Below are 14277 nucleotides of genomic sequence, written 5' to 3' on the forward strand. Positions count from 1 at the left end.
GTGCTTTACCCTTCCTCCACGGTTAAGTAAAAGGAACAGCTAGCTAACTGCTCCGCTTTTAAACGTTCTTTGGAAAAGAAGGGGAACCTTGAGAACAGAGATATGTTTTCTACCGTACCAGAAGTGAAAAAGGCACGGGAAAGACTTGTGGCAGCAGTCTTACCGTCATCGACTATGTCCTGGGCTGCCACAGAGTTGGTGTACACCACCAGGTCTGACAGGGCTCGGCACAGCTTCACCGTTTTCCTTCTACGAGCCAGCCTGCTGAGTTGTGTATAACATATAAAGCAAATGGGGAATTTTTCAGTATTTAAAGCATATTTCAATCCCCCTTTCTGTTAGCTTCATTGATAAAAAAGGCTTCGAGCTGTATCCAGAAATGCAGCATTTCAGTGACAACCAATGCATTCTCAATGGCACTTGTTGGATTGCTTTTCCTTTCCATTCTCAGATGGAACAAAGCTGGCTGGGCTGTGACGTGCCCTTATTTAGCCTAAACAGTTTTCTCTGAGCACTGTTTATCGCACGTAAAATGCAGACTGGCATTTTTCCATTAGCAGAGCATTACTATCCCACTTCTTTTCAGTGCGAGGGTAATTGCTGTTTGCAGCCTATAAAAACCTGTGCAATCAAATTACCAGGCTACAGCAGTCACAGCACACTATACCCCAACAGCTGCGTCATAAACAACCTGCTCTTAAGAACAGCCTCCCCTGAGGCAATGACATATAAATACTGATAATAGTAAACATGTCGCTAGCTTGAACTGAGCCGTAAAGCCGCAGTGATTCATAGCGTACCTGTGGAGCTGCCCCAGTTCCTTCCCACAAGAGCTTTGCTGGCTTTCGTCCTCATCTGACGCACTGTGGTATTTGGATGCTGCCTTCCCGGCTTTCTGTTGGGAAAGAATTGAGCAGAGCAGTGGCAGTTTGTGGCGTGGGTCTATAAACTCTCATTATTGTCACTTATGTCAGGTGGGTGGGTGGAGGAGCTACAGCAGGGTTACGGCACAGGACCAGTGTCCTACAAGGGTGTGGAATGACCCTGGAGATTCGACAGCAGAGAACCCTGGCTGGTATGTCAACTGCTTCCATCACTGCAGAGAAGAAGAGCCAACACAAAGCATCTGTGCCCTGATCACACTCCGTTGAACTGCAAGGACCAAGCCTGCAGCCACAGAGCAGGTTTATCTGCTGGCGAGCAGACAAGTCCCCGAGGAAAATTACTTCTCAAAGTAACTGATTGCAGGCCACTGAATATTCTGCAGCTCCCCTCCCCTTCTCCTTCCTCATCTGAGGGGACAACGTTGCTCCACTGTCTCCAGCACACTGGGCCTGCCAAAATTCTGATGGATGTTATCATATCTAACAAACAGTAACTCACAGTAGGATCTAAACGTACAGTGTATTGCTTCCACCTGCCTATGTTCCCCCCAGTTTAGGGAATTTACCAAATTCTTTCAGTTGAGAACAGAGGCTGGGCACAAGATTCAACCATCTTTCTGCTGCCTTGAGCCACACACACATTCAATTATTGCAGTACACAGTAAAGAAAACAGCTAAGATTAACATCTCAAAAGCACCTTTGTTTTCATAGGCACCTATTTAACAGTTTCCACTTTCACCATTACATCTTCTATATCACTAACTATAGCGTCAAGGGAGCGTTTCTTCAATTCCCTTCTCATCAAGTGGTAGTTAATGATATAACTGAGAGCTCCTTATCCTTTTGCTGGTATGGCTAATTGAGCACAGATTTCCCCTGCTGTGCTACACCACTGATGTTCCTCACTTCGTTTTCTGAAATACAGCTGACTGTATTGGAACTCATGTGCGGGGTTCAATTCAGGAACGCGCAGCTCTGTGCTCTGGATGTTTCCTGTGGTTATCTTGGAGGGATTGCCAGCCTTAGGGTCTTTGTCCCTCCCCTGGCAGTTTTTACAGAGTTAATACGTGCACACGCTTGGCGCAAGGGCTAGCTGAAAACATCACAAGTCAATATCCCATGGTGGATAATTCTGTACCTGCAAAAATATCAATAGTAACCATCTTTCCCAGGCATCCCTTTAGCTGGAGAGGCATGAGGGGGAAGTTACTCACTCCTGTTGCCTCAGTCTACAATACGATCATTATTTTTAAAAAATAGTAATTTTTAAAAAATATATATACTCCTCATCTTTTTGCAGCAGAGATGAAATGAATGGGCTTTCCAAGCTGCCACGTCCATTAGGATGACTAGTTAATTAAATTATTGACATACTTTCCAGCCCTGTGTCACTGGCAGTTTTGAATGGTTGGGTTTTGTCCGTGACATCTCATTGCACAGCATTTGTTTTCCCATCAGCAAGCAGGGGTTACAATGGGAATGTCCACTATCATGCACAATGGGTACCTGCGGATCTCAGCACCCAGTGGGTTGATAACGCCCACTGAGCTGAAGCTGCTGAAAGAAATATGACCACTTCAGACCGATGTGAACTTATAATCAAAGTGCAAATATGAGCCCAGGGAGTGTCTGCCTAGAGAATTTATGATGGCTCCCAGCTGGCTTCAGGGCAGATGAGCTGGTGACAGCTGAGGTTCTATGAAATATTTCGTAATTGCTGGTTTTTTCCTAAGCCGCTGCTCAGATTATCAATTACAGAGAGTGCTCCCTGCTCGGCTGCAGCCTCCACCACGGGTACGGCTGAGGAGGACCACAGGCGCTGAGCGGGCTGGAGGCAGGGAAGCCGCTGGTGGCGCAGGGGCTTGGCTGCAGACCTGCTGCATGCCTCTCACCACGAGCTATCTGCTCATGGGGATCTGCTAACTGGCTCAGAGAGGAAAGAAGCTTTCAGCTGGATCAGCTCATGCTGAGGCTACTCATTCAGTAAACCCAAGCCTGGAGGCACTGGGGGAGTGTGGGAACCAGGGAGGTGGATGACAGGAACACATGTGTCAGGAAATGGGAGGAAACACTGGCGCACTGTCCGTTTTGGTGGCTGCTCTCTGTCCTGTGTAAATGAAGCCCCACACTCACTGGAACTGTATTAGCTCTTGCTTGGTTCCGTAGGGCCGCCACAGCGAAGACCCAGCAAAGCAGACAACCTGACCTAGCAGCTACACAAACATTCTACATGCCAAACCGGGAGGAGATCAGAGCAGAACACGTTTTCACACAGCAGGAGCCCAGAGCTAGAGCTCAGTCCCAGCAGTCAGGCCCCGGCAGCAAGCGGACAGTGACAGCACCCTGCACGGCACTGCTTGGGCTGTGGAAGAGAGGAATGCTGGGCACCGAAGGCCAGCAGTGTGGAGGGGGGCTGGAAAACAGGGACACACCAAGGTGCAGTCTACATTGCTCTGCTGCAGGTTTGGTCAGAAAACCAGCAATTCCACATCACTAGTAAAGATCACCTTTCTGGTCAGGCAAGACTTTTTTTGCAGTTTGCATGACCCCCTTTAAGGGGTTCTCCACACTGCCAGCAGCTAATATTCTTCTGAACAGCAATTAACACACCAAGAGTAATCACGTAGTCCTCCCTCATTGCCTCCCCTGCCCCTCCCACCCCCACCCCCCCAAGCTTGTCCCAAGCAATAACACATACCCAGTGTCTCTAGATTGCTGGCAGATCTGGAACAGCAAACGGAGTCTCTTGTTCTACTTACTTTGTGTTTACCGAAGTTGCCCATCAGTGATCGACTATGGGGTTTTTTTCCACCTTCTTTTGTGTCCAGGTTCTGTGCAGAGAAAGTGCAGTAAACAGTGTAACTGGATACCTGCAGAAGTGTCTTTAAGGAGTCTGCTACAGTCTCTAAAAGACATAGTTTCAACCTAATATAATTTCTTGTGTGTCACCCTGACTCTTAGAAAAGTACAGGGATGGCAAGGGAGAATAAAAGTGAGTGAAAGTCTAAACAGAGCAGACTGATCTGTGAGCACAAACTGAAATCCAAAATCTCATTACAGGACTTTTCTAATCTCTTTATACACTTGATAGCTTAGTGATCCTCTAACAGTAAGGAAAAGTATGAACATTAACACTCAAGACACAACCAACCATGCAGAACAGAGAGTCTAGCAAAGGCAGCCAAGCAACAACAGAACACAGTGACATTTGAAAGTGTACTTGAAAATAGCCACAAAAGCAAAGGGGAAGAAATAAATCCTTCTAACAGATAAACATGGACTTTCCACAGCAGCCCCAAATCAGAGTCTCACTCTTAGAGCCATGCCCCTAGCCATCGCTCTGATAACTGCTGGCAGCACCTAGCTCTTCCTGTCAGGAATGCACATCCCTTCACCTTCGGGAGAGCAAGGCAGAGACCTAGAGGTGCTGAAGAGTATTGCCGCAGCATTTCAGCAAGTCCCATCAGTTACTCCCTGCTCCGTGTGGAGCTGGGATTCACTTCTTGCTATCATAACGATAATGGCTCCTCTCTGCCCTCACCAAGGCCAAAGGGAACCGCCAAGCTGAGTCTGTTCTCACCCTGCAAAGCCACAGTCTGAAAATAACCCTTCTCTGTCAGGTCAGATGCTTTGTCCTCTGCATTCCTACAGCCCCCTCCCTCCACCACGCAGCTCTCGCCAGACGGCTTGGGCACCGGCACAAGCCGAGTATGTTTTCCGCAGTCAAGCCTGGCTTCAGGCAGAAGTCTCAAAGGTCCAGCCTTGGAGAAAGGGCTTACGTAGAGCCTGTCAGCCCCTGCAGAGTGAAGATGTGCAGCAAGCAGAGCCACACAAACTTGACCTTTCTGACTACACCGGTACAGTGCAGGCACATCCCCCCCAGAACAATTGACTCTGGGTTTAACGTAACTGGGGGTTGTATCCAGTTGAGGTGACCGTGGATTCCAGGTACTAATTCTTTATTGATGTACTCAAAATTCCAGTACATTTTACTGCTTTACCAAAGCAAAATAGTTTGACACAAAAGGGAAAAGACATACACTGTTGTTGATCCAAAACAGCCTGAAAAAAGAGCCATGAAAAAATAGAACCTTGCTTAGGGCAGCAGAAGCACAATCCTGCATTTCAGTGCTCTACAAACCAGCCATCGGCTTTACAGGAGGACAATGTGTTCAGTTATCACGACTAAGGCGACAGGAAAAGAACCTCTCCCCAACAACCTAGACACAAACTAAACCACCTGACACACGCTCATGATACTGCTACTTGCTGAGTCAGTCACTTCCCAGTTTTACAGGGAATAAACCAGATGAGGACACAGTGAAACAGCAAACCCTTCCCATTTGCCCATTCAAATTCTCTCCTTAGAGGTCTTCAGGAAATAGCTCCAAGTTTTCGTTTTGGATAATACAAACTCTCAGAAGTTGCTCGTAAGTTATCAGCTTTCTCACCCAAAAAACCTGCACCACAGGTCTAATATTCAACAGAGCACGCAAAAGGGAAAAACCCACCTACCTGCTTCAGGTTACTATTTAAACCCTCGTGAGTTGCCTTCAGCAGAGCCCTCACAGTGAAGCTGTCAGGATCTTCTTTGTCCCTGATTTGGGATTCTTTCATCAGCGATTCCAGTTTTGTTCTTATAAAGGATTCCACCTGGTGCTCAGTTGCACCATTACTCTGAAAGACATTGAGACATGCAGTTAAGGTAGATCATCATGTCCGTCACTTCTGGGACAGCCTGAGGAAGCATTACACACACTTCAGGCCACACAGGCTCCTCTCTACAAGAAGCAGCTTCTTGCCTAATCCTGCCTGGTTTTGCCTTTTCTATTGCCATTTCCACTTTCCTTTTTCTCTTTAGTCCCTGCTGACACAATGTACAGTGCCTCGCCACAGCACAGTCCACCACAGAGGTCACCCCAGAACCCAGTCCTAGTGTCAGCTCTTTGTTTCATAGCATTCCTCTGTCCGTAGGGTGTGAGGCCTCTCCTGAGACGGGAGAGAAAAGCAACAGCTCTGTCCATTTCTAGCCCCAAAAGAAGTACTGGAGTTTGCTTTAGGATTGCAAAGTTCTGTCTCAGGTCTTTCTGTTGAAGAAAGCGTCATCTCCTCAGAAGTGCTCAAGCCGTGTCAGTCAGGTACAGACTGCTCCTATTGAACAGCATGGGACAGCAAACAGAAATATGACTTTCCAAGTCACATTATTCTGTCCAGTAACATAAAGGGGGTTTGTTTACCTGGGGGAGGCAGGGGAAGGGGAAGGGGGGCAGGAACCAAATCAACCCTTCTGTGTGGTTCTGTGTGGTGTAGATGAATCCCCCAGAAGATGGTGCTGACACTAGTATCGTAGCAGCATCAGGGAGAGGAAGAACTGCCAAAAACACATACTTCCTCTGAACTAGTTCTATAAACCATAAAGAAACCCCAAGCTATTCTGAAAAACATTCAATGACTAAAAGCAGGCATAAATGATAGAGTCAAATTAAAACATCAGTACGTAACCCAAAAGCAGCTGACGAGAACTAGAGATGGGTGCTTCCGTGTGGCAACAAGGCAACCTCACTGGGTGACATTCGAAAGCAGAGATAAAATCAGACCTGCTGAGGTACAAGCTCTGATCTGCTAACAGCAGTATGCAGGATTATGGAGCAAGCACATAAGGAACACAGAGATGTAGCAGTTCTAGGAAGGGGGTGTGTGCACATACATAGCAGGGCTTTAATTTGCAGTCATCTTCGATTTCATCAGCGCTGTCCTCGTCTGAAACCTCCCCCTCCTCAGCATCTGCTCCAAGACTGCAGGGCAACTTTTTACCCTAAAATGAAGAAAAAATATTCATCGTCAATGCTCACATGGATGGTGTTACTCAGTCACAGACCAAAGTAGCCCATTCCTCAACTCCTACTTCTGCAAATGGTGACCAGAGTTTAGAATTTGTTTTCAGAGAGTCTCATGCAAACCGGTTCAAGGACCCAGGTTATCACAAGAGATCACTTCAGTGCTCCTGGAAGAGCTTGTTAGTGAAAGATCTTCACAAGCTCTTTCAGAGGCGGCACACCACCTCCCACCTCTGGAGCAAGCCAGCACGTGTCCACAGACCTGTCTGCAACGCCTCTCAGGTATTTCAGGCTTACCCCTAGCAGGGTTGTATATTTAGAATAAAACTCTACAAGTCAGAAGTTAAGATTTTGGGTTGGGCCCTTCTCAGAATGAAAAATGCAGACACGAAAGAAGTCTCTGCAAGAGCCATCGTCCTGAAGGAAGCAGCAAAGCCCGTTTTAATAGTGCATGTTCGTGCAAGAGTGCAGCAATCCAAAGGAGCTGCCAACCCAGCACTGTGAACATCACATACCTACCCTAGAAAGGAGCTACTTTAATTCTGTGTCTAGTTTCCAGCTTATTACAGTGATGAGCAAAGAGAGGTTATTGGCTACTGCTGGTAAACAAAAAATTAAAACACAGGCTCCAGCAGATTAATTCTCCTTTTTTAGCACATTCATCTTTAATTCTCGTGTATGATCACTCACAGCGAACCCCCACCCCGGAACCTTAGAAACACTAGCTACGGGACCTCTGAAGTTCTCCAGTCCACTCTCCCACTAAAGGGAGATCTTCACCAGCTCTAGGTGAGCTTTGCTTAGCCATGCTTTGCCAGCTCTCGAGGGTGGAGACTCCCCTGGCTTTCTGGGCAGCCCCTTCCCATGCACTGTCCTCAGCTGGAAAAGCTTTTCCTGCCACCCAATCTGCACTTTCCAGCTGTTACTTGTGGCATTACCTCTTGCTTTACCCTCTGCTACTTAATAAATCACCTATTAACTTCGGTGCTATGACGTCTGCATGTGTCTTCCTCTGGCTGCCTCGCCAGTGACAGAGGTAGACAAGAACTCACTTGATTTCTGCAGAAAGGAGGAGGATTGATTTACAGACTGCACTTTGGAATTAATAGAGCTGCCTTCTAATGAGGGTCAATTCACTTCACACTGGTTCCTTTATACCAGCTTACATCCAGGAGTATTATTAGACTTACTCTTTCTGTACACCAGCAAGATGAAAATGATGCCATTACTTGAAATTGCTTGGCTAATGAATCAATACTGCCTTTCCAAGGAACACGTAGAAAATGGAGCAAAAATAATAGCAAACAGATGAGAAACTGGCTGGCTTCTCAACACGATGCTGCTCCCTAAATGTGGTTTCACCTTTTCCAACAGGGCTGCTTAAATCAAGCAGGAGATGGGAGACGGGGCTTTGTGAACAGATACAGTGGTGCTTGAAATAGCATTGCTGGGTCTGAAAGCGTTAGCTCAGCTCCGCACCACCCTGTCACTACTCACAGGGCTTCAGTGCTGAAGAATCGAACTACAGGGACCAACTCAAACGCGCTCAGAAGAGCAGCTCAAAAGCGCACCTAGGAACAGCACCGTGCCAAACCTCTCCTGCCTTTTGAGCGCTGATGGAGCATTTCAGGGCAATTTGCTGTGTTTTGTTGAATGCCTGACATTACAAACCATTTTGTTTGACTCCTAAAACACCAACACTGTGTGTTTGTATAGCTCATTAACAAGCAGATACACACAAAAACTGATCGGGGGGAGTCAAAATCACAGCTGGGCACTCACAGGTTTCCTAATTCAGAGTCAGCTCCGTACTACACACTGAAACACATTCAAAATAACATCCAGCCAAAACTGCGGACCCTCGTAGCCAGCTTGACACAGTGGTGGGGGGTGGGGAGAGTACCTCCAGAGCTCACAGCGAAGTAATTGCCCCCATGTGTCAAAGTAAATTAGACAACACCATAAGCCGCAGCTCTATTAATCATCCTCTCCAAGGCCTGCCTCGCATTTCGTTCTTACTATATCCATCTTGGTCTTTGAAATTCCATTCAGAGCAAATCCGTTTATACCAAGATGCTCAAACAATTAATCTTGCACACAACACTAACTTCTGTGCTTTGGGGCCTCCTCCCTCGCCACTGCTTACAGCCACTTCTGAAGTGCTCCTCTCTCATCAACACGGCTGATGAACCATGAAAACAGTTTCATTTCATGAACTACAGCTCATAGCAGGGTGAGGGGGAAATGCAAGAAAATGCAAGGAATTTTCAGACTCCAAAATACTTTGTCCAGGAAGGGTCTGTAGAGTAATATCTAGAAGCTACAGGAATATCAAGCATACAGAGCAATATCCACTAATAACAAATTAGACAAATTTCAAAAAAGAGGAAACATCAGGCTCAGGTACCTGTGTCACTGCTCCTTCTATGCGTAACGGTGCATTTTACATCAAATTTCCTGCTCTCCTGACTTGGTGCTAAGGTTTAAAGATAAGCACCTCTAACTTCAAGACTCTCAGGGAAGATGCTTCATAGAAAGCACATTCTATCCACTGCTGTAAGTGTTTCAACAGGGATAAGTACTCTGGGACACTTGCATAGTCCAAGGTACACTCCATTTCAATGTCTCTGAAAAGCTCAGGATTCTAGCTCTCTGCCTCTGCTCTGCTCCACACGGTACTGCTGCACTGGTTCTCCAGAGCCAAAGAAAATCCCCAACCAACGTCACATGCTGACTTGTGTTGCATTTTGAACATGCCGCCAGTAGCAAGTTACCTTCACTAGGACTTTCCCTTTCAAGTTTTGAGGGCTAGGAAGCTGTCTGGAATCTCCAGTGGCCACAGATGACAAGTCCAGTTTGTCACCAAATATCTCCTTCAAGTACTGAGCGATCTTCTTTTGCTGTTGAATACTGCAGTGGTTTTCAATAGACAGTATCACGGGAAACCTGGAAACGAAACCCCCAGACACTGTTTTAAGAGAGACGACCAGCACAGCTTACCACATAAACCAGCTTGAGCAGCTTGCTTTTGCACTGTCAGGAATCTGGAAACAAACCCACTTTAGGAGGAAGGACTTCGCCCATGACCTCCCGGATCCCCAAAGCATTTTGAAATCAACATGCACACGAATTGCCAACTCCTCTGTTCATCTGCCAAAGACTGATAGCTGCAGAAACAACCTGCCTTTGTCTTAAGTGCAGCTAAGTGAGTCAGGCCACATCTCTGAAGATGCCCAGACCCTGGCCAAGGAGAAATATTTGGCCATACTTTCCAGAATAATCTCCCATGCTCAGGAATCTGCAGCTTAAATTTCCTGAGCCGAAGACATTGTTCCTCTATATAACAGCCTATTTCTTAAACAAATTTGCCTCCCTTTATTCTCTCTGAACTACTCAAAATTCTATACACCCACTCATGATTTGAGCCTGTTGTGTACATATGGTTAAACTCCACAGTTTTCATAATAAACTGTTCTATAGTACCATGGCAAATGAAGCAGAATCAGAACATCACCCCACAGCTCACCGCGTCCTCATACTACGGATGAGACAGCTTTTCAACTCACCTGCTGAAAGAAAGTATTTTTCTTAAGTAGAGAATATTGCTGTAATGATTTTTCAGGAGAATTTCCCTCTGGATGAGTGGGAAGTTCTGTTCAAAGGACCAAAATAATCTGTAGATGCTCAACAGTCTCAGACTGCTCAAAACAGTACTGAGTTTATAGTGCAGGAAAGGTCCTTCTAGCTAACTTAGGCTGAACTCTCCAGTGGACTATAGAAAGAGCCCATGCAGTTGAACAGTAAATACAACCCAGGGAATGGAATGGTTCTACGATTTCTCAATGTGTTGAAAGGAATATACATACTTCCTGATGCCGACTTTGATTTTGACATGGGATTAACGACACAAAACAGACAGGGGAGGCTTCAAACCTGCCTCTACACTTACTCATTCTTGATGAAGGCGTATTTATTGATGGTTTCTGCCACATCGCGGAAGAGTATTTTAGAAGTAAGAGTATAGCCATGGTGCACTACCGGCTCTCCATCTGGACCATCCCAGCAATCCACTGTCAAGATAAAAAAGCTACACATCAAGAGCTGCTCATGATCTTATGTATTTCTGCGGGTCTTGCTTGCCCGCAGAACTCTTGTGCAGCACTCAACCACGCAGGCCTCGGCAGGTTCCACTCATACTATGACCTCCCAAGTGAGCGAAGACTAAGGATACAGCCTTTTCTTACATTGAGAAATCTGCAACCGAGCTGGTTTTCCCCCCTTTTATTAAACTGAGAGTTTTTTCCTCATATACAAAACTACAAAGGTGTAATAAGTCAAACAATGTTTACAGCTGTCTCTTGGGAAACAGCTTCTCCTTCTGAGGACAAGCTGTTTAAAAAAAAACCAATTTAGCCTTTTTCCACTCCCAGTTAAACTTGCGGGTTTATAACTGACTCTAGTAAGAACGGCATGAAATCCATCAACAATGGCCTCAGCAATACTTCCCCTGGAGTTACACCAAACTCATCACTACTGTTGCCTCTACAGGACGACGAAAACTTTACCAAGAGAAAGCTGCAGAACTATTACCTCAGCTGGACAGTATCTTCAAGGTCAAGCAAGTAGGGTAATACTGGTACTACTCTCTAAAGTGAGCTTTCCCTCAGTAGGCAAAGTCCAGTGACAGATCACCCACTTTTCCCAGATTCACTTTCTCTAATCAACCTAAGTTCAGACTAACAATTTTTTTTTTCCAGAGATGAGTTTTGTAATGTCAGTCATAAAAAATTAATACTAAGTTTAAATTTGTCAAAAGACTTTATTCCACACAGAGTCTTGAAAAGACAATTTCTGATGTTTTGTTATTATTTACATTATGCAAAACTTAGACAAGAATAAAATGCGATCTCCAGGCCACCAGGCAAACAGCATCCCCAGCCGACAAAACGGCATCCTGTCTCTGTCGTGGCAGACCAAAGCCAAGCTTCCCAGCTCTAGGGTGGTGGCAGAACTGGACACACAGCTCTGCTGACAGAAGGCACTGTTTGCTCACCTGTCGTCCTCTTCTCTTGACACCCGTGGGAGGAACTGCATATGCAAACACCCACCTTACCACTCAGCTCGTGAAGCACAGGCAACTTTGCTGGCTCAGCTTGTTCTGAACGATGTGGATTAGGAAGCCCTCCTCTGAAGTGGTAACCTCCAGCACCAGGGAAGCGCAGAGCAGAACAACCAGGGCTGTTCTGCTGCAGCTGCAGGGCCTCAAACTCATGCCTGCTCATTATCTTACTGGGGCTTGTGCAACAACAAAAAAAAAGTGCTTCACACAAATACAGGACAATGGAAAACCTGCACTGACTGAGAAAAGATAAAGCAAAGCGCAGGCACGAAAGAACAGCAGCGTCTGTGATGTTTGTCTGAGAAGGTCATTCTCAGCAGAAAAATCCCATTCAGACTGCTAGAGAACAGGAGTTTACTGCTGAGGTTGGTCAGACAGTGAAGCATTAATGCTTTCAGTTTGCCACTGACCTGGTGCTTAAATGCAATATCCATCGTGCTTCTCACAACCAGCAAGTGACACTAAAAACATACCTTCGATACATCGACAGCCATCCTGCAGCACTCGCGCGTACATCTCCACCCTGGACTGGGAGAGCAGCTGGTCTCCAGTCAGGTACGTATTGTGAGATGAAGCAATAAAATAGTTACAGAGGGGCTGATCCATATCCTGGTGCACCTCGCAGTGCAGAGGATTAAATACATCACAAGCAGGACTGCGCATGAAGTTGGTGAAACCTTTGAACACAGAGACAGAGGTTTGCCACAGATGCAGTACGTTAGTACCAAGCAAACCAGCTGCACTCTAACATTTGGTTTTTCCGTTTGTGCTTGTCAGTGCTAACTCACGCCTCCAAACCCACTGAATCACACCGCAGCGACTGATCTCCCCGTACCCCGTGTTTTCAGCCATTTATCTGCTGGCTGTGGCTCGCCTGGCTCTTTGCAAACTGCAGGGGCTGCGCGGACTCAGTCCACTGCTGCACACACAGGTATTTCTTTTTGAAGCCTACGGAAGTTCTGTGAGAAGAACACATTCCCAAGATCCATGCCTTGTCCCCAGACAACCTTCAACCAGCTTTGAACTAGAAAGGCCAATATAATCTAGAAAGATACATTTATGACTGCCAAAAAAATTAAAATAAAAAAATCAACAAACATTTGCAAACAATGGCAAAGAGCTAAGCCTCTTCAGAAATCAGTTAACAACAAAGAGTGAAAACAGAAAGTAGGATTGAAAGAGACACATAAGAGCAACCAATAGCAGTTGTATGACCAGACTGACAAACCCCGTGGATTGATATGGCTGGCGCCCAACCTGTTTTCAGAGCAGATGTTTCATTCAGACCCTCAAAACTGGCAGCTGACAAAAATGCACATGGTAAAAATTCTCTGAAACCCTGGAGAACCTCCCTACCCCAAATCCAGTGCACAGACAAGTGTGTTCAGTCCACCTTCCGCAGCTCAGGTACCACCACCCCGCTCATCAGCGGAACGAAAGAAGGTGCTGAGCTTCTGTGTAACCTCCTATCCCAGTCACACCCTGTAAGCTACAGCAAACGCTGCTGAAGTTTTACCATTCCGCTACAGTATATTAATACAAAACTAATTTTGAAATCAAAAACTTTACCTTCAATCCCAAGAACATTCTGCTTCTTGTTTTCTTCTGATACTTCAAACTTCTCTATGATGTCACGACAATATTCTGGCGTCACATTATTCATCTGCACAAAGACAGACAGTGTTGGTGCACTTATTTTTAATACCATGTCAGCAGCACGTCAAAATCTACTTTAGGCTTCTGGGTCCAGCTGGAGAACCTTATGATCAGACACCAAGTTCAGTCAAACATGACTAGGACAGTAACACAACTGTAAAAGGACTATAAAGATTTTGATTTTTGACAGTGCTGCTTGAGCCTCACAGCTCTGACCTCTGAGGAGAGAAAGAGGAGTGAGAGGCAGCAAGCTCTGCAAAGCTGTGTCATTCCAGTTTACAGATGGAAATTAGCTGTTAACGCACTTAATAATAGTTGTACTGGGCAATTCTGCTGAAGGAGAATGGTGAAGTTGTGTTCTTTAATATAATCTACTCAAACATGCAAAGAGATCTGGCAGGGTTTGATTTCATTTTCACACATTTTCCACTTCTGTGATTTCATTACTTCCAAGAGACTTCACTACAATATACAGGCTGTGAGATAAATAATTAGATTCTGAAATGAAAACCAGCCCTTCTTCTGAAACAAAGAACAGTTTTGTCGTCAGCTTTGACTAGCCCCCAACTGAGGTCCTGACTGCTGGGGCCAGGACATCACCAGACACTTACTGCCTTTAAAATGAAAGGGCAGAAGCAGCTTCCATGCTGGTCCCATCTTTTCTCACCCCCACCCCTTAAGTTGTGGAGAAGCACTGTGAGAACTACAGTTGGGTGTATTTCGTTGCCTCCACTAACAGTATCACCGGGTGACAGCGACGACTCTAAAACCTTTGGCAGC

At 45.9% G+C, this 14277-nt stretch overlaps 1 protein-coding gene across 1 annotated transcript in view; it reads right to left on the reverse strand.

Annotated features, from left to right (window-relative positions):
* PLCH1 (phospholipase C, eta 1) overlaps nucleotides 1-14277 on the reverse strand; it is a 33727-nt gene that overhangs the window by 11012 nt on the left and 8438 nt on the right. Inside the window, exons 5-13 of the mRNA XM_010143493.1 lie at nucleotides 13411-13504; nucleotides 12315-12518; nucleotides 10672-10792; nucleotides 9497-9668; nucleotides 6593-6700; nucleotides 5401-5562; nucleotides 3645-3716; nucleotides 801-895; nucleotides 164-261 (exon numbers count right to left, since the gene is read on the reverse strand). Coding sequence (XP_010141795.1) covers nucleotides 164-261; nucleotides 801-895; nucleotides 3645-3716; nucleotides 5401-5562; nucleotides 6593-6700; nucleotides 9497-9668; nucleotides 10672-10792; nucleotides 12315-12518; nucleotides 13411-13504 — 1126 coding nt within the window. The remainder of the gene's footprint in view (nucleotides 1-163; nucleotides 262-800; nucleotides 896-3644; nucleotides 3717-5400; nucleotides 5563-6592; nucleotides 6701-9496; nucleotides 9669-10671; nucleotides 10793-12314; nucleotides 12519-13410; nucleotides 13505-14277) is intronic.

This window comes from Buceros rhinoceros, unplaced genomic scaffold (assembly GCF_000710305.1).
Source record: "Buceros rhinoceros silvestris isolate BGI_N320 unplaced genomic scaffold, ASM71030v1 scaffold33500, whole genome shotgun sequence".
Classification (NCBI taxonomy): domain Eukaryota; kingdom Metazoa; phylum Chordata; class Aves; order Bucerotiformes; family Bucerotidae; genus Buceros; species Buceros rhinoceros.